Source organism: Cyprinodon tularosa, unplaced genomic scaffold, assembly GCF_016077235.1.
Source record: "Cyprinodon tularosa strain WSP-4 unplaced genomic scaffold, ASM1607723v1 ctg116, whole genome shotgun sequence".
Lineage (NCBI taxonomy): Eukaryota > Metazoa > Chordata > Actinopteri > Cyprinodontiformes > Cyprinodontidae > Cyprinodon > Cyprinodon tularosa.
In genome coordinates this window covers 866,423-889,619 of record NW_024037959.1, presented here as the reverse complement: position 1 = coordinate 889,619, position 23,197 = coordinate 866,423, and the positions used below count along the sequence as shown (strand labels likewise).

The 23,197-nt window shown below is 37.9% G+C and overlaps 1 protein-coding gene across 1 annotated transcript in view; it reads left to right on the top strand.

Moving 5' to 3' along the window:
* kif16bb (kinesin family member 16Bb) overlaps nucleotides 1–21,745 on the top strand; it is a 31,600-nt gene extending 9,855 nt beyond the window's left edge. Inside the window, exons 13-19 of the mRNA XM_038306631.1 lie at nucleotides 7,317–7,436; nucleotides 8,831–8,882; nucleotides 8,966–9,103; nucleotides 10,446–10,528; nucleotides 11,439–11,527; nucleotides 17,487–17,565; nucleotides 19,258–21,745. Of these exons, the coding sequence (XP_038162559.1) occupies nucleotides 7,317–7,436; nucleotides 8,831–8,882; nucleotides 8,966–9,103; nucleotides 10,446–10,528; nucleotides 11,439–11,527; nucleotides 17,487–17,565; nucleotides 19,258–21,423 (2,727 nt within the window). The 3' untranslated portion in view covers nucleotides 21,424–21,745. The remainder of the gene's footprint in view (nucleotides 1–7,316; nucleotides 7,437–8,830; nucleotides 8,883–8,965; nucleotides 9,104–10,445; nucleotides 10,529–11,438; nucleotides 11,528–17,486; nucleotides 17,566–19,257) is intronic.
* Nucleotides 21,746–23,197: the final 1,452 nt, after the last annotated feature.

Here is a 23,197-nt window from a genome sequence, read left to right as displayed (position 1 = left end):
TTAGCGTCCTCCTGCTTTTAGAATCAAATATAGGAGAGATGGTGAAGTTGATTATGTTGTGCAGACTTGTGCATATGTTGTTTATATGTGGATGTTGGATAATTAGCAGGTGACTTTTAGTGGCTTGACAGTCCTGACTCATTTGCTGCTTTCTCCTCACCTAATTGAACGATCTTGAAGATTGATACATGGCCCTTTGATTGTAGAATGTCTTGCATATAAATTAAAGTGCTATAAATGTTTGCATGATCATGTAGTTTGAACCAGCCTCAAAGAATTAGGATATGCTGTATTTTACTGACAGTGACAGTTTATTATGCATGATTCCGTTTTACATCCAGGCAAAAGTGCTGATGACCGCTAGACCCAGAGATGTTGCAGGATCTCCAAGTTTAATTGAAGACTTAATAGATTTAATATTTCTTCATATAGATTTGCATTCAGGTATTTTCAAAAAATATGTTGCCTTCTTTTTGTAAAAAAAAAAAAAAAAAAAAAGTGATAAGTGCTTAAAATAGGCTCCTACGCACCTTTTTTAACTTTAAGGTGTTGTTTCCAAAAAAGTCTTAATATCCTCCTGGATATTACCTTTAATTCTTATACAAAATAAATGGCTAAGAGCTATCCCATCTTTAACAAAATCACTAGTGTCACAATTATTTTTGAGCTCAAGAATCATTTTGATTAAACCCTTTAAAGTATATGAAACAAAAGTGGACACAAACACTTAGAAATAATCTGTATCTATGTACTTCTAGTTGGTAAGAAATTAACTTTTGGTTTCCCTTGGGCAGGGGAATATGTCCTCACTCAATGCTATTCTTCCTCTACTGCTACCGGCTATAGGGCTGGATAAAGTCAGGATGTTGGAAATGCTTGAGGAGTCCTACCAAAGACGGATGCACTGGGTTCAAATGTTCCCTATCAATAACAGTGGTTCCCAACACCATTCTCAGGGACCCCTGTGCTGCATGTTTCATTTGTTTCCATGTTGCATCACAACAGAAAGAATGGATAATTACCAGGTTTCTGCAGCACTTGATTGCACAGGAAGAGCTCTAGTTTGAATCAAGTGGGCAGAACAGAGATTTATCTACAACATGCAGGGCAGGGGGTCCCTGAGGAACAGGGCTGGGAACCATTGATCTTTAGTATCCCTTAAAAACCACTTAGTTGCACGACAGAGAGCGTTAGGAAACCCTTGCAGTATGTTAGCAATTAGTAAAAACATCAAGGCTTCACGGTATTGCAAAATGTCTGTATAGGTAGCCATTAGGGATGCACGATATTGGGATTTTGGCCGATATCCGATATGTCGATACTTTAAAACTCATGTAGCCGATAACCGATACCGATATTAAAGCTGGACAAAATAAGTAGTCATTGAAAATAGCAGTTTTGTTATCCATTTCTGACACTTTGAAAAATAATATACTCAAATATATTTTCATATGCTGATATCAAATTGATTTTTAAAAACGCGGCATCGATCTATTTTACTTTCAAAATGTCGTGAAATTTCATCGTTCTGTTACAAACTCTTGTGATATTTTGCAAATTCTTGTGATTTTGTTAGTAAAATAGATCGATACCGCGTCAATATATCAACATATAAAAATATGGCAAAATTTCGTGAAGTTTTGGGGGATTTTGTAGCATAACGATGACGTATAGCAATATTTCATTAGTAAAAGAGATTGATATGGTGTTTTTAAATGGCAATATATCAGCATATGAAGATATTGTGATATTTTAATGTATCAACACTTTTTCCTCATCTTTAGAAGTTTTTAAGTCTGTAAAAAAGAAGTTTTTGAGGAAGTAGTTTTTTTTTTTTTTTTAGACTTTAGAAACTCAGAAGCTGATCAAATATCGGGTTAAATATCTGTGGGGTGGCCGATGTCCGATATTCAGTTTTAAGGCCGATACAGGCCGATACCGATAGGGGGCCGATTATATTGTGCATCCCTAATAGCATCGTAGATAGACTTCTTTATCAGATGTGCAATGCACACCTTGAGGACTATGTGACAATCAGAATGGTCAAAGGGCCCTTATACTTGCTCCATCTTAGTGAAACGTTAAACTAAGTGGTATACTATTGTCAAAGGATTCTTTACTGCATTGGAAAAAAAAAAACATAAGGCTTTTACATACCTTTTTCAGGGGCTGCAATCTTTCATATAAGAGATTATTCTTTGTTTTAAAATATTCCATCTGAATGTGAATGTTAGGATGTCCTATGCTAAGTTTAGTTTTCCATATGAATAGCATAGTCCTAGCTTCAATTTTGTGTAATTCAGGTGAAGCCGTTGTCACAAGTAAAAGGATTTCTGAGCACTTATGAATAAAGTTGACCAAAAGCATTGTAAACTGAGTTTTGCATTTTGTATTCAAAGCAGATTTGAAATGCAAAGTTATTCAGCGTCAGCTTCCAAAGATTGGTTACAGGGCATGTGGCAAAGAGAAAGCAATTAATATGAGAGAGATTTCAGAGCAGCCTCTTACCAGTCAGAGGCAGTAACAGATTGGGAGAACAAAACAGAAAGCAAGGAGGGTAAAGTAAAATCATGTTCTACTGCCGGCTTATACATCGGTATATTTGTAATTGAGATACACACATTGCTTTATATTAAGAGTTGCATCTACTTCTTGCAGCGATGCTCTCAGGTCCCTTTGTAATGCAATGTCGGAGGATCCTCCATTTCTGTAAGATAAATGAACCAAAACCTTTCTTTGATCTTGGTGTTCATTGCATTTTCAAACAGCTAAAATCAGCACAACTTAAACTTTCAATGCTTTGAGCCTTCCCCTGGTTTATGTCAATTTGAACCACAGTGTCAGCAGTTTTACATCATGGTCTTTATAGCATTTCATAATGTTTGCATGTTATTTCACTTTATCAGGATTACTGGTTTTCTCTCACGGGAGGTTAGTCTAGCCAATCTTAAATCTGCTCTTAATTTGATTAGAAAATCTGATTGCCTATAAAAAAGAACATGCCTATAAGCATTTAAATTTAATTTAGCTGGCCCCAAGTTCAATAGAAAGTTTCATTGCACACACTTTGTCTAAATTATTAATCGATTTGTTATACCAATCACTTTTGAAATTTCAGTGGATCTTATCCATAGATATGCTGACATCTGGTCAGGGGCATGGCTAGATGTGTGTGGGGGGGGCTTTGACTTAGACTCATTGGCTACAAAGTAATTTGTTGTTTACATGTAGATGTAATTCAACCTGGAAATGAGCAGTTCCTCTATAAACCAGACAGTGGCAGCATTGACTTTAATTGTTAGAGTATTAACCATAAACTTCCCAAAAAAAAAAAAATAAACCTAATATACTTTAAATTAATATATTGACATTATAGATGACAAATGTAGAATTAATCCTTTTTTCAGGATTATTCTTGTGTGGGATTTGGAGTCACATGTGGTTGAAGTTTGAGAGGAGTAAAAACTAAAACTTTCTAAATGTATGTATTAATGTACATGTATATTAATTTTATGTAGTTATTTAACATGTGTATGCAATAGCATTAGGTGAGCATCTCGCAAAGATTGGCATGTTGGACAACCCATTCATGATTGAACCGGAACTTAAGGCTGAAAGATTGTCTGCTATATCTTAAAACAGCATACCGGTATATGCGTATATGTCTATCAAGGGCTTTAGAAGAATCTAGTTTTACTTCTGTGATTTCATTGGAAATATAAATTTTCCTGTAGGTACATTGCAATCAGTGCAGATTGACCCTGAAATCGTTCAACACGTTTTTTGCCACCCCTCAATGCACTCTGCCCCTTCCTGGCCACGTCTCTGCTTTTGGCAGATAGTATTTCATATTGTTGTTATCCTTATCTTACGATTATCTTAAGATTGCCAGTATTTTTATCATAGCTTTGCTCACCTGTGGAAAATGTTTATTAAAATAATTATAAGTTATTATAAATATAGATTTTATTGGACACAATATGAAAAGGTACTAACGGGCAGTGGTAACAGAACATTTTCTTCTTTATAATATAAGAAATATTTATGTAACTGACAACCTACAGGGTAAATCTTAGACCAGAGCAACTCTTCTTTGCTCATGGAAAATGCTATGCAGCTAAAAGCTTAGTTGAACCCACTGGCAAGATCCTATTTACACAGTCTTTGCGTTCAACAACATATTACAGACTGGGGTTTACAGTCTTTCAAAACTTGCATCTTTAACTTTAGATGTACATGCAGTTAGCTTTAGATATTGATTTGTGGTTTGTTTTCTTTAATCTATAAATATTTAAACAGTTTAAACATAAAAATATTAAAAGCTTAATTTCTTTCTGTACGTTGTGAAATGTAATTACTAAGCTGGAGTACAAAATCATTTATGCTCATAGTTTTGGTGCAGCTGCAGAAACATTCTGGCCAAAGAAATCCCAGAAATGCTTTCCTCCATTTTTGTCCCAAGTTTAATTACATGCTGGTGGCTGGATTGAAATTTCAATTTAATTTCACAGCAGTTTATTTTACCATCAGGCGCATAGGTTTCTGGTTGAAATTCTGCTCTTGCATGTTACAAACTAATGAAAAGGAGCATGAAAAAGGAACGACTGTTAACAAGGTGGCAGTTCTTTAACACAAGTATATAATCAATCACTGCAAGCAAAAGACCTAGTCACTTTGAAAGCTGGTCACGTAATTGCTCTCTCTTTTATGTAGAAGCCCTTTTAACATTTATAAAGACAAGCAATCTGGGATATTAATACAATTCGTTTTAGGAAATTAACCTTTTAATGTGACACAGCAATTTAAGCATGAAGGTGTTTCCATTGTTCAGGATTCTGTATTATTTTGTTCTCTTGGCAGATTGTTCTACTTGATAAAGTTAATAGTCAGGAGATTTAGCCAGCTTAGTGCTGTGCTGTTTTGAAATGCACTTTGCAGTTCCAAAAGGTCGAAAAAGAATTCAATTAAAATTCTAGCCAAATGCAAAATGATGGCTTTTGATAGGAGTCTAAGAGCTCAGAGTCTGGCTGCTGGTCCAGGCCATCTTTAATTACAGTATGCTCACCAGCTGCTTCAGTCTGAAAGCAAAAATATTTCCCTTTTATTTTGATCATGCAACTTTTACTATATTGGTAAACCATTGTTTTTTAGAATGAATTTTGGTAGATATCATCTGTTCCTTGGGTCTAAAGGAAAGTGACATACTGCATTAAACTGACAGGCTGCTCTACACCTCTAATGAAGGCTGTGAAAAATCCCTTTTAATTAAGTACAAGGGGCTGTGGTCGATGCCTCTCCCTCTTCATTAGAAAAAAGGATTTCTCCCGTCTCACAACTGCCAATGGATGAGGAGGTGCTGGTGGTTGGCACGTCTCTCTCTTTACAGTCTAATCTATAGAACAGAGTGGGTGGGGGGAGGTTAAAGGCAGGGAAGATCAGTTTATGCAAAGCATATTCTCTGTATTGGATGACATTTTTTTGCTCGGCCTCTCGAAGTGTCTTTTATTGTGATCCAAAATGATGTGAGGCGTTTCTCCATCAGCTAAATCAGTGCTACTTCTGATCCCAGCCCTCGTACATTGGAAGACTTTTGACTGAAGATCAGCAATTGCTCTTTGGAGGTTACCTTTCCCTAAACACTTGCTTGAAGACTTCTCTCTTCATTATAGCTTGTATTGTTTAAGTCTTCACTTCACGTCAGGGTTAACCATTTTGCTTGATTCCAGATTCAACTGCTTAAAAGTCTTCGGTCTAAAACATAATAGGTCTTTTGTAGTTGGGGGGGATTTAAAAATAAATGCGGCCCTTTTTCAACTACATGATTTGTAACTTGTGCATCCCATTTTCACAGCAACCATAGCTGAAGGCAAATATTTAGTCCAAGCAGATCAGATGGTTTTAGTTTTGTTCTCTCCAGAAAACTTTAGAGGAATTGAAACGGTCAATGTCATAAGTGCTGTCTGATGTGGAAATGCTAAAAATAAAGAGACATCGTTTGAAAAATACTTTGTAAATCTGAAATGTTTGGCAAATTATGTTGAACTGTGATCTAATTGACCGATTTGCCATTTAAAAAGGCTCTTTTATCCTTTGTTCAACACAGAACTAGGTTGGATTAGTAAAAGTTTAGAATTAAACTGCAGTGAAACCTTTACAGCTTCTATCTTGGTAGTGCTGGATCTCAGGGCTGCAGTTGGTCATAACATAGAGACAGAGTATTTTTTGCCTGATACTGTGCTTAACTGATTCATATCATGGGTCATCCTCTAGGAGGCCTTTGACATTGACAATCATAAATCCTGACAAAAAATATGACTTGGTCCTCTACTTAAAACTTTGAGTGTTAAAGCATCTCTTACCACCCACATGTTGATGAGAACTTTATGTAGTAGTGATCACATTATCCAAGAGAGTTACCAAGTAATCTAACCTCCTGAGGGTTTTTGTTCCCAAATGCATGCAACTTAGGTTATATTTGGATTCTTTCTGTATAATGCATTTGAGCTTTTATTATTCACATTTCTGGCAGATTTTGATTTTGGGCTTTATAGCAATCTTGAAGATTTATGGTTTAATTGTAAATTATCTTTTATCTTAGTGTTTTGTTCTTTCATGTAGCTTTTTCTTAACCTTGGTAGCAAAGATGATAACTGACATTTATAGCGAATTTAAGGTTTTAAAAATCGAAGTACAACCCTTTTAACCCTTACAACCATTTGAATTGTGCTTTGTGATTGAAGGTTAAACACGCCCCACCTTTCCTTGTAATCAAAACTATTACAGTTTTTCAAAATTTCTTTCTGTTCTTTATTATACAATAACATTCTCTTTGCTTTAATGGATTTATTTTTTCACTAACAGAATACAACAAAATTACATGAAAAATGAATAAAGCCAAAGTTTGTTTGCTATAGTTTGAAGCTGACTTACTTTCTATATGGTATTTTAACAGTAACATGCAGCATCCAAAGCAATGTACCAATAAAGGCAATAGAGCATGGCGTATAACCTGTGTGTGAGGACAGGCTGCGGAATTGTGTCGGTCTCACTCACTGAACACAATATGCAGTTTGACTTTCGGCGCCATAATCTGAATGATTTATGTCATCACTTTTGCCGTTAGCCTCTCTTCTGCTTCATGGTGACACATGGCTGGAACCCTGATATTCTGCTTGGCCTTCAGGCGACGAAGAGCAGTCATAAAAAATTTTGTTTTCTGCCAGTTGCCATTAAATGTCTGTCAGCGTTTTTATTGTGTAACATTTCAGCTAAAGGCTACTGAATGGATTTGTTTTTCTTTGGGTGTGTTCCCACAGGAGAAAAGTGTGGCTCTGAGAAAAGAGGGGAGTGGGGTCATCTTGGACTGCCAGTTACCTCATCTGATAGGCATCAACGAAGACCTGCTCACCACAGGAATCATCCTCTATTATTTGAATGTGAATAGATTCCACTTTTTTATTTTTTTTTTAAAAGAAAACTATTTCAAGAGGATATACAAATACTGAGGCGAATAAAGGGAACATGTAAACGACACAATGACTTCAATTAACTCAAACCTCTGTGAAATTAAACTGTCCACATGGGAAGCAACAGTAATTGACAATCAATTTCTCATGCTGTTGTGCAAATGCAATAGACAAAGTGTGTAAATTATTGGCAATTAGTAAGACACACTCAGTGTGTCTTACTAATTGCTGACCTCAGACCACTTCTCAATACCTATGCTTTCTGGCTGATGTTCCAGGCAATGTTGAATGTTGGTGGTACTTTCACACAAAGTGGCTCAGGTTGTGCAGCTGATCCAGGATGGTACAACAAGCTGTGGCAAGATTTACTGCCTGTCAGCATAGACGGCAAGAACAGGATGAGCACTGCTGGAGCCCTGCAAATTGACCTCCGGCCTGCCACAGATGTGCATGTCTGCACAGACTGTTAGAAACCGACTCCAAGAGGATGGTATGAGAGCCTGACGTCCACAGATTGGGGTTGTGCTCACAGCCCAACACCATGCAGGACACTTGGCATTTGCCAGACAACACCAGGATTGGCAAATTCACCACTAGTGCCCTGTGCTCCTCACAGACGAAGGCAGGTTCACACTGAGCACAAGTGTCAGACATGAGAGTTTCGAGACACCATGGAGAGCGATCTGCTGCCTGGAACATCCTTCAGCATGACCGGTTCGGCAGTGGGTCATTAATTGGTTGGGGTGGCATTTCTTTGGAGGGCTGCACAGCCGTCCATGTGCTCCCCAGAGGTAGCATGACTGCCATTGGGTACAAGGATGAGATCCTGAGTCTCCTTGTAAGACCATATGCTCTGGTGGTTGGCCCCGAGTTTCTCCCAATGCAGGACACTGCTAGACCTCATGTGGCTGGAGTTTGTCAGCAGTTCCTCCAAGATGAAGGCATTGAAGATGAAGGACTGGCCCACCCGTTCCCCAGACCTGAATCTGAATGAGCGCATCATGTGATATGTCTCGATCCATCCTCTGTCATGTTGCACCACAGACTGTTCAGGAGTTAGCGGATGCTTTATTCAAGTACTGGGAGAAGAATCCTCAGGAAACCATCTAGCATCTCACCAGGAGCATGCACATGCATTGCAGAGAGATCATACAGGCAGGTGGAGGCCACACACAATACTGAGCCTCATTTTGACCGGTTTTAAAGACATTACAGCAATGTTGGATCAGCATTTACTGTAGTTTCCACTTTGTGTGTCAATCCAAATCCAAGCCTCCATTGGTTAATGCATTTGATTTCCATTGATGGCTCTTGTGATTTTTGTTGTTGGCACATTATACAAGTATCATCTTGTTACTCTATAGGAAGGCAGAACCTTGATTGGAAGTGATGAAGCCCTATGCAGTCAGGGTATCGGTGAGTGAAAGCCCCCATACTAAAATTGCTTTGCCATATTTTTTGCTGCTGTAGCATCAACGCTTTCTAAAACTGTCTTCTAGTGCTTTCTGGACCTGAACTCCTTCGTGAACATTGCCTGCTTGAGAACTGTGCTGGGATTGTTACTCTGCTCCCTAAGGATGGCGCACTGTGTTCAGTTAACGGCTCTGTGGTCACACATCCCTGCCAGCTGAATCAGGGTAAGCATTTATGCTAAACCTAATTTTCCTCCTGATATTCTTGCATAAATATGAGGAGTGGAGGGGGCAAAGCACGACTATAATAATGAAGATTTTTCTCCCAAATTTGCAATTATTTGGCTTGTTGCAGTCAATAACCCTTTTATCTGTTTTGAGTGTGGTGAAATGACATCACTGGATCTCATCTGCAAATGAAATCCACTTTGTGTCGCTGGCTTCCCCATGGAAACACACTTAAGGCATGAGTGGATTGTGAACACTGCTCTTCACAGGGCAGATGCCATTTCTCTTACTAAACATTTTGGAGGGCGAGGGGCCCTGGACAAAGCTCTAGACAAAGCCTGAAGCCCTCAATTTAATTGGCAGATGGAGTTGATAGGGCCAACAGGTTTTGAAGTGGGCCAGAGCATTAACCTTTCAAAGGATAGAGGAGAGTCTAGTTAAAACTCTGCACCCCCCCATCCCTTGGCTCTGTTTGTCAAGGCTGGGAGCTTGAACTGCTTCCTGACTCTTCAACAATATTGCTTTGGTTTTCATGAGATAAAAGCTGCACACTGAACCAACCAGTGTGTAGCCTGGCTATAGTATTCTATTCTTTTTTTTTTTTTTTTTGTAACCTTTTCAATTTATCCAATATTCCTTTCAGAAATGGCTGCATCTAAAGCCATTTTCTTGAACAAATGATAGTAATTTTCTGTCCAGCAGCAGCTAGAATCTATCACAGGCTGTTCTCAGGTGCTTTGTCAATCGTCAGAAGTCATTAGTAGTTGCAGGATTTGCTGTACAGAGAGTAGTGGAGGAGGAAGAAACCTAGTGAAAATCTGTGGATATGGCCGTATGAATGCAGCTCTGATATATAAAGCCTTATATCACCTAAATTCTTCCAAGTTACAATACTTGGAGGCTTCCATGTATCCTTTCTGCTGATAAATTATAGGCCTACTGTTGGTTAAGGCCACTGTCGATCATGTGATGGGATTATGTTCCTCATTGCAACAGATTCATTTTCTTCAGTAACAAATCCAGTTGAGGGAAAAACTCAAATACCAAATACGTTTTCAAACCTTAGTGTGTAGATAAGTTTCTGTAACAGTCATTGAAAGCTTTCTCCTGGGCCATCTCTCTGCTGTTTTATGCATAATGAATACTGCAGATGGAACCCTTTCATTTCCATTTAGGGAAATCATATTAGCAGTGCTTCATCCAGCTTTTAGAGATGCATTCATAATGAATTACAAAATTCAAGATCACAAGTCCAGGCTATGATTGATTCCAGCTGCTTTTAGACTATAATTTTGTATTCTTTTGACTTTTCACGCTTTACTTATTTGGTTCCCTTTAGGTGCAATTATACAGCTAGGAAGAGGACCCATACTGCGGTTTAACCACCCAGCTGAAGCCTCACAGCTGAAAAAGAAACAGCAGGTACAGTCAGTACCCCAAACATCCACAAATAAGCCCAAGCTGCTTTCTGTATTACTCATTTCTGTCAAAGTCTTTCAGAGAAATTGATGTGTAATCTTTGTTTTCAAATCTTAATTTATATAAAGAAAGTAGACATTTGCGCTGTTGCCATAACTACCAGTTGAAAAGCCTGCCACCTACAGTAGAGTTAATAGTGTTGACACTGTTAACTCTTCATGAGAAGCTACAGTGCCATCCATGTGGCTTTCTGTCATCTTCCTAGTTTCAACTTTGTTTTTATTACCTTGCAACAATGCAATTACAATATATGCTACTGCAGAACGGATTTTGCTTGTTACAAAATGTTTGTTTACAAATATATGGGCCCATGTTCAAAATTTGCTTAGCTGACTGTTTTCCCCCTTAGGTACTGTTTTGGTTTTTCGGGCATCCACACAAAGAAGCTGGATGCTTATATCTGTTAGGGCAGTTTTGCACTATTGAAAGGATTCCTCCAAATCAATTTCCATAGCATTTGTTTCTTTTGTCTTGTCATGGAAAAAAAAAGAAAAAAAGTTACACCTTTTTTTTTCTGATTTAGGCCACAAGACAAAAATCAATTACCATAAAAACGATTTTGAATTTTGGCAAACTATAACCCTTATTAACTTTTTTAATGTCTATGAATCACAAGATAAAAATAAAGGGTCCTATATTTTAAAATGCACATGGAGGAACTCCTACAATATTTTGACATTTTTCTAAATGTTATATAATTCAGATTCTGTGAATCTGCCAGGAGTATTGATGATATAGAGTATATACCAAAAGCAAGGCGTTGTATAATTTAATTCCACCATAGACAGTTGTCAGTTATTTCAAACTGTGGGACAGCTTTTTATTCTAGTTGTCTCTTGTCTTTCACCTGCAGAGTGGATTGCTGTCTGCCTCCTCCTCGTCTTTGACTGACTCCTCCAAATCTGCAGAGAATCTATCCAAGGCAAAACTGCAAATCTCAGGGTAAAACATGCAGTGCACTGGCATCCTGTAAAACTCTTCACTTTGCCCCCCCTCAGTCTGCACAATACCTACTCACTGAGCAGTGTTCATCAGGTATGTGCATCAAATCAGAACCATAAATCAAGGCGGTATTATTCTAACAGGAAGGGGGGGACATGCAAAAGGTCTTTGTTCAATGCTTCATGCTGAGCAAGGGTCATCAACTGAGAGCAAGTTCAAGGCTTGCATTTGGTTCAGTATTGAACAGCACAATGTGATATTTTACAGAATCGACACAGAGCACCAAAATACAGTATCTTTGCACTTGACTATGGACACTTTTAGTTGTCAAGACTTTTAGACTTCTCAAAATGTCTTATAGTGACAAAAATTGAATTTTTACCTTATTATTCATGAAGTATGTATGTTCTTTTTTGGGTAATTTCAGTCCAATCTCCTATAGCTACCTTTTAAGCCCCCCCATCCCTATTGAACTGAAATAACTTTCCTATCAAAATGTCTGACTGATCCGAACCAGTTTTATGAATATATCTGCCATAAATGCATAAAATCAAACCTGAAAACCTGGAAGCTTTTTAAAATGTCAAAGGTTTTTAGTGTTTTGATAAAGGGTTTTTTAATGCAGTCCTGTGGTTTAAACAGAACAAGCAGTGTGTGTTTTGAAAATTGTGATTTTCTTTGAAAATCTAAAAAGCTTTTTAAATTCTTTCTTAAGCATACTCTACTTTAAATATTTGCATACCAAACATTTCAAATAACAAAATTGACCCCTGTCGAGGTTTATTTTTGCTGTATGATAATGAGCCAATATCTAGAGCCCAGGCTGCAGATTTTATAAGGTCTATATCATGTAAAATTAATTTGAGCATTTTTTTTGCTATGTTAGGTTATTCTTTCATCGAAATCATGCCCATAGTGGTATTTTCCTTGAATTATGAATGTCTCTGTAATCCTTGTGGGTTCTGCTCTCCCTGTGCTGAGAAAATTAGTTGCTCTCACCTTTAGTTTTTTGCTCTGTTATTATCTGCCCCCTCCAGAAGGTGCCCACCTCCCTGTCTAGTAAACAATAGGCCCACTTAATCCAATCAGTCAGAACTGACATGAGACAGAGTAGTCCAGCCTTTTTAAAGAACAGCCAAACTACCAGAAGTTGCGCGACTCTGTCCTGAAGGGGCTTTTAGGTAATTTTATTGAAATGGATAGGGTTTACACCAGAAGAGACTAATGTTGTAGTGAAGGAAATTGTTTTTCTTCTAGGTTGGGGCAACAAGCCACCAGAAAACAACTCTTTTGAAAGCATAAAAGCATGATTATAGAACCTTTAAATAAACGTATCAAAAAGTTGGTAATTTCATCACAATTTTCATGTTAGAAAAAACTATATTTAGTTTATCAAATGTCAAATGGTATGGATCTTTCTTTTATGGACCTCTGCAAAGTATCCTGATTTCCCTTTTGACATGGAGCATGTACTGTATTCATAAAATATCAGCCTCAAAACCAAGGTAGTTTTTATTTAGAAACTTAGAATTCTATATTAATTCTCTCTCATCTCTCGAATACATGTACCATCACAAATACAAGCTGAAACTTGTCTGATTGCAACATTTAAGAAAACCTTGCTCCATTACTGATCTGTGTCTATGATGGTTTGCTAACTTCCTGTTCATTACAACAAAGTACAACAAAGTGGGACTTAAGTGTCTTATAACAATACTCTTTATATCATCTGGTTAATTAACTCTAATGTATGGAAATCTGCCTACTTCACATTCTTTTTTTCCCTCTACACTTTAAAAGTTCACTCAGAATTTTCATGACATTTGGATGGAAACATGGTTACAAGCAAGCCCTGGACTGGATGCAACCAAATGCAGAGCTTAGTAGTTTTAGGAGGCAGCTGAATCAGTACTTAAAGCTGTGGATGATTTGATAAATGGTCGATATGGGTGCACTCTTTCTAGCAGATGTCCTTTTTCCTTGGATGCAACGGTAATTTAAATAAGGCTCACTTTCAAAGACTACTTCCTTTCAAAAGCATCAATTCCTTTTCCCCACATCCGCTAACTTCTCGTAAATTTTCATTAACATTGCCATTGATTTTAGCTTTTTGTCTGATTGCTCTTAAAAGCCACATTGAAGATATGGCCTGTTCAGGAAAATGTCCCACTTTAAAACTTAAGCAGTAATGTTTTTTCACATGCATTATTTGATAGTTTATACAAATTTGTCACTGTAGTTGTTTTAGGTTTGTTTGTTCTTCTCAAAGCATTTGACTCCTTTGCCAATCCGTATCGATCCTCAGGTCTTATAGTCTTGATGAAATGATAAACGGAAACATACAGATAAAAAGCCCCATTAAAAAGTGTGATCCAACCTTTTTATGTGATTATATGAAGTAGCCTGACAGTTTGAATACCCTGAGATATAAATTTGATCTTAGAATACTTATGCTTTATAGGGTTTCCTTTGTACATCATTTTAAAAAAAAGGATCATTTTATTTTTACAGCGCATTACGTCCCTTGAGCTTTGATTAAAAACTGTCAATAACACATTTTAATGTTGGATCTGAATAGTACATGAGTTTGGGTTAATTGTATCACTAGCTGCAGCCGTTATTTCTATTCACATCAGTGGTATTCTGTGACATCTTTATGCCATGGCCTTGTGTGACAATTCCTTGATCTGCCACTGTTCAGTGAATTAGTGTCCCCAATACTCTCGTCAGTGATTCACCACTGCCTGAGGTAGTGAGCAATTTGAATCCCCTTCCCTGGCCTTTCTTGATCTGCTAAACCTGATGTTTTACAGCATATGAAGCAGTTTGATGTGTAATTTCCTTTACACTGCATCAACCTCCACTAGAACCGTGAACCTTCTGCTGGTTTGATTAATAAAGCTTTCACTCAGACACCAAGAGTTCTCTTTTACCCCTCGGTTAGATTTAGATCTAAATGGTTAATCATCTCAATGTTGGTTACTGCAAGGAAGCCATTATGGTGATTTGCAAAAGTATTCACACTCCTTAAAATACTTTTACCACAGCTACAAAATATGTGGAATTTAATGTTGTGGACCACTTTGTGGCGCTTGTTCATGAAGTCTAAGGCCCCGTCCACACGAAGACGAACCCTGGCCTAAACGCACAAATTTTTCACCAAACCAGCCTCTCATCCACACGAAGCCGGCGTTTCGGGGGTCTGTAAACGATCTTTTTTTTATTCAGCCTTCAGAGTGGGAAGATTCTGAAACGCCGTTTTCGCGTTTCCATCTTTACGCTCTAACCGCATATTTTTTTTTACACGCATGCGTCATAGCGTCGCCTCTAAACACGCATGCGCGACACATCACAACAACAATGGCGCCGTTGCTGCTAATGCTACTCACCCTGCTGTCGGGCTTACAACAGAATCTTCTTCTTCTGGAATATCTCCAGGAAGAACAGAGCAATATCGACGACATAGTTCAGCACCTGAATTTGACTTAACCACGAAAATGGGCCCGCAGGGCAAACATGTATAAATATTAGTGCGCATGCCCAACATTTCGTCGCTTATTTTTGCTTTGGCACCACAGCGCCACTTACAGGCCTGGCATACATTTTGCAGCGTTTTCATGCATTCGTGTGGACGCTCACATTTATTTTACTTCTCCGTCTTTACGGCAAACGTTTTGGAAAATATCAGCGTTTCGTGTTCGTTTTGACTTCGTGTGGACGGGGCCTAAGAAAGTTAAAATCATTTTCTTAAAACTACAAGATTATGGCAGCTTTTCACATACATTGTTGTTAATTCTTCTTTGAAAATACTGTATCTCAATAACAGACAGATGAAGAGTACTTGTCAACGTCAGTTGTCTAATCTTTCCACAGAAAACTTTCTAAATGTTTGCCATATTTCCTACAAGATACCCGAAGCTTGAGATATTTTATAACCTAATCCTTCACTAAAGCTCTCCAAAATCCCTAAACGTTTGCGTTCAGAAGTCTTCATAAAGCCATTAGTTCACCGCCTTTTCCTGATTCAGGTTTCCCCTCTGCCAGTGTTCTCACAATGATTTCTGCTGCCTGCTCATCATGCCTGGTGCTGCAATTCCATTTAGCCTAAACAAACAAAAAGAAAAAAAAAAATGCAGCCCTGCTACCAAACTTTCTTAGTCTTGCCAAAATACATTGAGGCTAAATCCTTTCCTGCCTATATACCCCAGAATGCAATGCAGTTCTGATCAGATTTCAGCAAAACTATAGATTCCCAGCTCCAAGTACTCTTGTGGAGTTTTGTACCAAACATCCATCTTTCAGCATTAAACTATTGCAGTTATTTGTTTTCCCTCTCTAACCTCTATCTCTTTAAGCTCTGGAGATCAGCCAGGAGTGTATGTGATTGATAGATAGATAGATAGATAGATAGATAGATAGATTCTATTCTTGTTTCACTTCATGCCTCACTTGGTATGAACTCCCTTGCAGCAAGGACAGACCCGATCTCAATAAACTAGGAAATAAACCTCGGCAGTAAGTAAGAGCAAATCATTTAAATTCAAAAGACGGCTGAGAATATGTTGTCGGGGAGCAACGTGAGATGTCACTGGACCAGAGGCTTCTTAGGGAAGAGCTCTGTCACAACAAAAGCATCTTTCCCATTATTCACCACATCACTTAAATTCAAGAAATTCCTAAGTTGAAAGTTGAAATGAGGTAACATAATTTCCAACCTGCTGCCAGAGCAAAATTGTGTTTCACTTTTGTGTGTATCCAGATATGATTAAAGCTAAATATCCAACACAGATTGACTTGCCTTATTGTGCCTTAAGGGATGGCATGCATGACAATTTAGAAATTATGTTTGGTCAGAAATTTAAAGTATTTAACAGTTTAAACAGTTGTGTTTGAAAATAATGATGTACATAGTTGGGTTTCTTTTATTAAAGTGGTACCTTACAAACCATCCTTATTGTGTGCAAAAAAGCAAACGTTTTTCTCTGCATTTACATACCAAGACCTAGAAAGCAATCTACTTGTTGTAATGTGTTATGGTTTTTTTTTTTTTTTTTATATAAAATTCTGTGGGTTTGAACAATTTTGGAGCCATATCAATATAGACTTAGACAACTTTTATTTACATTTTGTATACACAAAGTGTATACAAAACTAAATTTAGTTTTGTATATCGAATTTTCAATTTGTGTAGCTTTCCATGACATTTCCATATAATTTCCACTTCATTATCATTATATGCATCAAGATACAGTTGAAGCAAATGAGAGAGAGAAGTGTTCTGTGATGCTTTTTAATGAATGGCTGGTTGTCGGACCTAAAGTGAACGTCTGTTTAAAAAAATTAAATAAATAAAGGTCCAGATTTCAAGGCTTTGATGCAAACTGACAGGCATCATTGGATGCAGGACATCCTCAGAGCTGATCCTTAGGATTTGCAAAAATCCTTTAATCGTTACCAGGACCTGAACTGTGTCCCTCTTGTTGACGCTGCCAGTGCTTTACTTCTGCTGCTTTCACACTTTGGCAACCTGCTGATGCACACAAGGCTCTACTAAAGCTGATGTTTACTGTCAAAAATTATTCTGGGTTGTAGACTTGCATCCTGCCCCCTCCCTGTAGAGTTCTCAGCATTGTATGTAAATCCTCAAATCAACATGCACAGATTCTATTTAATTTCACAGCTAGTAGAGTGTCTCTAATCTCATCCAACCATTTGGGTGTTTGCTTTTCAAATCTAATGAATGTTTTTTTTAATTTTTAAATTTTTTTTAAGGAAAGTAGTGTTGAGGAATATTTGTTTTCTTTTGCCAACTGTTCAGAGTCTTCTGTGTTTATGTCTATATTAAATTACATTTGCTTCTTAACAAAGAGCATAGCAGCATAGCAACATAACAATGGAACCTCAGAATGCAGGATTTTAGTCCCATGAAAGAGTTTTAAATATTTTTTTTTTATTACAGTGATATGGATATGTCGGCCACAGAAGGCAAGTCCGGTGACCCAGATATTTGTCTTCAATCTACAGAGAAAATGACTACGGTACGTTTTTGACCTTTTTTCCCTGCACTTTAAACAAACTACACTGTAGGGAAACATAATCCTAGCCATGGGTAAGCTTACCTGTATTATTGTATTGCAAGTTTCTAAAAGTAAAATTTTTCAAGACTACTTGATAATTTTTAAGTAAATAGCAAATTAACTCAAACACAAAGTAATTTTATGAAACTTTCCATAATTCTGAGATAACACGGCCATTTAGAATGTTAGGTTTATGCCAAAAGGAATATTATTTAATGTTGGCTTTATTCTTTCATTCTCAGTCTTAAACAATTCGGTGTATTACAAAATAACCTTTATTTATATCAATTTATTTTTCAAATCACTGACTGAAATTATCTGACGATACATTATGCTCAGGGCCGTATACTGTGATTTTCATAATAGTTGCAAAATTGTGTTTGTATTTTAAGACTGTACACAGGTTATGAAATGTCCCAGCTTCTTTTTTTATTGCTTGTCAGTAAAACACAACATTAACACTGCCTGAATGCATCCACATCTGCCTCAGAAAATTCAAACCCATCTGTCTGACTTAAACTTCAGCTAGGTTAGTTTCTCTTACAATCCAGACTTGCATGTACAGGTGTGACCAAGAGATTTTTGGTCCAACATGTCCTACAGACTGACTACAACTACCATGCTTTTACGCAGACTTCCCCAGACTTGAAATTGGAGTTTAAACCACGGAGTGTGGCCTTTTAAATTTTGTTGTGGTAAATGCCATGCCTTTGAACAGTTTTGGATGTGACCCCCAATATAAAAAAATTATCTAAGAGCCATATTGGACCAATAAACAAAAAACAAATCTGTCTGGAGCCGCAAAAGTGTAAAAATCTTATATAGTATAAAGTTCACATACCTGCATCAGAGCACTACCCGTTCGACCAGTTGATAGTTTTCGATGCTTCCAACAAAACTAGCAGCTGTAGAGAAGTTTGGAGATGCAATCCACTTCTTAATCTATCTTCGCTCTCCTGTAATTTATCCAGAAGTTCTGCAATCACACATTTCCTCTCACTACCACTTTCTGGATACAAATACAAATATTTTAGCAGCAATGTCAAAATGTATAGCTTTTCTGTTTTATTCTGAGTTTTCTTAACATAAACTAGTTGAAAGAACTGTGAAATCATCACTTTACTGCTTTTACTGATTTATCAAGCCTTGAGAAATCTATTTTGGAAAACATGTAGTTAAGAACATCGGAATTGGATTTAAAAGTGTCTGCATTTACTGAGCAATTTCAACAGCTAGCTCACGTCCAGTTTTGTCCAGAGAGATTTATGAGCCATGAAATGTTCTCCTCCATTGCCTGTTATGCATGTTTATTATGTATATATTCAAACCCCTCCATATTTTTTTTTTCAGGGGTTTAAATGATACTTTGTGAAAGTACAGCACATTGATTGCACTTTGTTTTCATAAATGTAGCGTGTAATTCCTCACTTCATTTCCCCTCATTTTGTCTTTGTGCATTCAAATGTAATTGAATGCATAAATAAAGGTTAGCCCCTAAAGTGAACTGAATTAAATTGGTTCCTTCTCAGCTGTACCAGAAAATTGTAATAACCTGGATAAATCATGATTTGTTTTGTTTTTTTGGCATTTTAAAAGTTTAAATTTCCCTTCTTTTTCTCTCCTTTTCTCATCCACCTACACCACATAAACTAGGCCATTCCTAAAAGAGATCCTGTCCCTCAAACACGTTTCCAGTTGGGCACAGATGCACTTCAGGGTCAAGGAAGCATCTGGGATGGCCAGGAACAGGAGAGGGACTCGTGTCATAAATCAGGGCCAGGGCTTGTGTCTGAAAGTCTGCAGAGGACAGCTCAGAGTGGAGCTGGTGTAGCAAGTTCTGAGAGGGGGGATGTTTCGTCAGGGGATGGCAGCCTCCAACAGACATGTGTCCTGGGCCCTGGTGATAGATGTGGCATGAAGCCAGAAGGGAATGCTAATGAGATCCAAGGTGTCGACGCAGAATGCTATAAGGGGAGACCCTTCTCTGGTGGGACCTCATTAGGCATTATGTCCCTCCTGCAGAAAAGTGGAGGAAGTAGTTTCTTGTCGGTCCTCCCACAGACCAACACTTATTCTCAGGCCAACAGAAAATCACTTAGCAGTCAGGTGGCCTGCTGTCCACCCAAAGATACAGCTTTCCAGGACCAGTACAGTAGCAGTGGGATGGATGAAAGTGAAAGTTTGGGGGAAATTAAAGGAACTGCAGAAAATGCAGGTAAAAAATCAATGTTAGGCTCTTTGTTTGGCAAAGTTTCCTGTTTTGTTCTCGGTGCACGGCAACTCCTTAGGAGGTCTCCTGCAATTGTGCACAAGTTGACAACTGCAAAATTACAACCTGTTGTCTGCTTGTCCAGTCGCATTCTATCTATAGTGAGGGACAGCTACATCCTCTCCAAGGTTGAAGGGAGCTTTGCTTTTTCTCTCATCAGTAAGAGTCCAATTTTCTCTGTTGTGAAAGCTCTACCTATCATACAGCACATCCAAATGAATATAACTCATCACCTTCAGTCCAAAGAGGCAGCTCTTATGATTCAGGACTGCAATAATCTCAACAAGCCCTCACAACTCTCACCCCTGATGCTACAACAAACCGTGACTGAAAAAATGGTAGATGGGCTTCAAATCTCAGAGGATTTCAGCAAGCTGGATTTGGATTCGCCGAAAAAGCAAGTCGAGAATAATATTCAAATAAAACAAGACAAAGTTATTCTAGAGCCTTTGTTGCCTAAACAAACACTACCTGTGCCTTACAGCAAAGGCTGCGAGACTGAGGTTATCCCAACACCTGAAGCTGTAGATCAAGCAGAAACTGTCGACATCTACATTCAAACATTGATCAAATTTCCTAATCCACTTCTAAAGCTACAGACTCTATCACTAAGAGATCTGACAGGTGTTTTACAATCAGTCTCTCGTTTAGAACTTCCCTCCCAGAAGATCATAGCACTCCACTGGTTGAACATAGCCAAAAGTAGTGAACCTGATCCCCAGCCCGGCCTCCTGATTCTGACAAAAATGGGTCTCTACACGCTGACTGCCAGCTCTGGGGCCATGGTCTTGTTCCATCACCTCCCTTTGTTGCAGCTGAGGGATATACGGATGGGCTTTGCTGGCCAAAGTTTACGTTTAATGGGCACAACAGAGGAAAGCATCCTGGGTGTTTATGCCCACAGCCAGAAGCAAACCAAAGAGCTCTGCTGGGCCATACTGAATGCTCTCTGTTGTGGGGACAGCAGAATATATCAGTACCGTCCGCTGAATGAAAACTTGATGAAGTTATCCCTAGCCTGTGATTTCTATGCACCTGACCTGCAGCTGAACTCTGGTTTAAAGCTTTGCTGTCGATTTCAGAAGAGTCTCACTGATCTGCTTTATCTTATCTATTGTAATATAGATGAAGAGGGAGTCAGTCTTGGAGAGTTGAAGCTATTAATGTACACAAGTGTGTCTGTGCACATGAGCTGCCAAGTGCATAGTGAACAGCTGGCCCAGTTCTTTCTCACAGATACCCATCTTGGTCTGGCAAGAGAGGATGTTGTGTTCCCAAAAGCAAAGTTTCCTCAGTTTGACATTTTAGCTCTTTGTCGGTGCTCAGATGTGCGCTGTATACTGGTGCACGATGAAGACGGCAGTGGATTTGTCAGGCTGGATGTTGTTGTTGCAAAAACAAAGGCCAGGGGTCACCCTGAAAGCGTGAAGACGCCAGTTACCCCATTAGAACATCCGTTCAATTCATCTCCACACTCAGAAGTGTGGAAATTAACTTTCAGTTGCACTGCAGAGGCCACCTGCCTGATTAATCACTTGTCAAATGTCTGATCAAGGACTGAACGGTCTGTAATGAACAGCTAAGCTTGAAAACTCTCACTTACTGGGAGCAGTGGCAAAAAGGGCATTCTAACCAGACACTGCAAAGGAGGAATTTTCTACTGAATGAAAGTAAAAACAATGTCTTAAAGTTTTCCCTTTTTATATTGTTGTCATAATGTCACATGGCTCTTGCACTCTGTTTTTTTTCTTTAAACTCAATCATTTTGTTGTTGCAATGATTATTCACTGTTTGATTTGCAATTTTTTAAATATTTCAAGTTTTGGCAAGGGTAATCAAATGTTGTGTTAATTGCTTTTGTATTAATATTGTTTTTATGACTGATAAGATGGAAATTAATGTAACATATTCTGCTGCTGTGTATTATATAAAATATGTTGGTGTATAAAATAAAAGTTAAATGTTCTCCTAATAAGAGGTTTATCTTTATTTTTTACTTCTGTACTCAGGATGAGCTCTGATAGTTTAGCTTTTAACATCAAAACAAAGAGAATTGAGTCTGAATCCCATCTTCTCAGTCAAGCTTTTTGCTTTCTACCCGTCTGTCTACTTTCTTCTCTGATAAGTAACCTAAGAATTGTTTTTTTACTTTGAGCCTCTTCCTTAGTCCTTTCTGGCATTAATCTGTGATAAACTCCTGATGTTGAAACTGGCTTTGTTGAAAAGGTACACATTCTTGGTATTCTGGGTAAATATTCAGTGCAGGTCAGATGTATGCATGCTGGAACTCTTATTAGTTTGCTTTTAAAAGAGCAGTACACTCTTTGTCCTCACACTTCAAAAGTATAGCACAAGGTTGTCAATTGTTTTTACTAAACAGTTGAGCAAATTTTTTTTTTTAAACCCTTTTTTTTTGGCATAACCAATGAGTTTTCATTCAGGTTTAGGTCATTCTCTGAATAGGCTACACCTGTGTAGATGCGATGGGTGTTGGTCTGTGTGCAATGCACTCCAGTAGATTTGTTAGACTTACTCCCGTCTGCATCCAATGTCGGGAAAACTGCGGCGGCTTCACAGCACAGTGCTTGATGGGTAAAATGTGGGTGATTGCATCTAAGCATGTCCTCTCCATTCATCTGTGATGAATGTAAAATCAATTAATTCAAGGTATTATTAACAGATTTACCAGAACTGTGAGTTACTTCAATACTTGCTGTCTCTGCTATTGAGCTCATATTTGACTTTGGTTTTTCAAAGCAGAGCGATATCTAAAAGTTACAGGACAATAGCCCTCATGAATTGGAGTTTTAAACCATTAGACCCAGTCTAGGCTTTGAAGCCGGAAATGCATAAAGTTGGAGATAATCTCTTTGAAGGCTTTTTACTTTCTGAGATTTGAGGTGAGGTTAAAGAATGTACAGGTCACCATCAATCCTATTTATTTCATATGACACAATGTGTTAAAGAATTGGCATTGTTGGATAGGTTATATAATGGTGGGTATCCAAATCTTAATCTGTGTTGCTGCAACATTCTAATTATCCTAGTTACAGACTACATTATCAAATCGGGGAGGGGTGCACGACAGATTGTACATTGGGCCGAGTTGTTTCTCGCATTTCCATTGTTGGGTTTTATTTTTTTTATTTGTTGGTTTTAAGTTTAAAACGAATGATATATGGATTCAAAATGATACAATTTTATTTGACAAATTTATTTACATGTTATATCGGATTTTATTGTATGTGTTGCATAAAGCATTGAGCAAGAGCACAGCTTAAAGGAAACATTCAATTTATTTATATAGAACCAATTCACAGCACG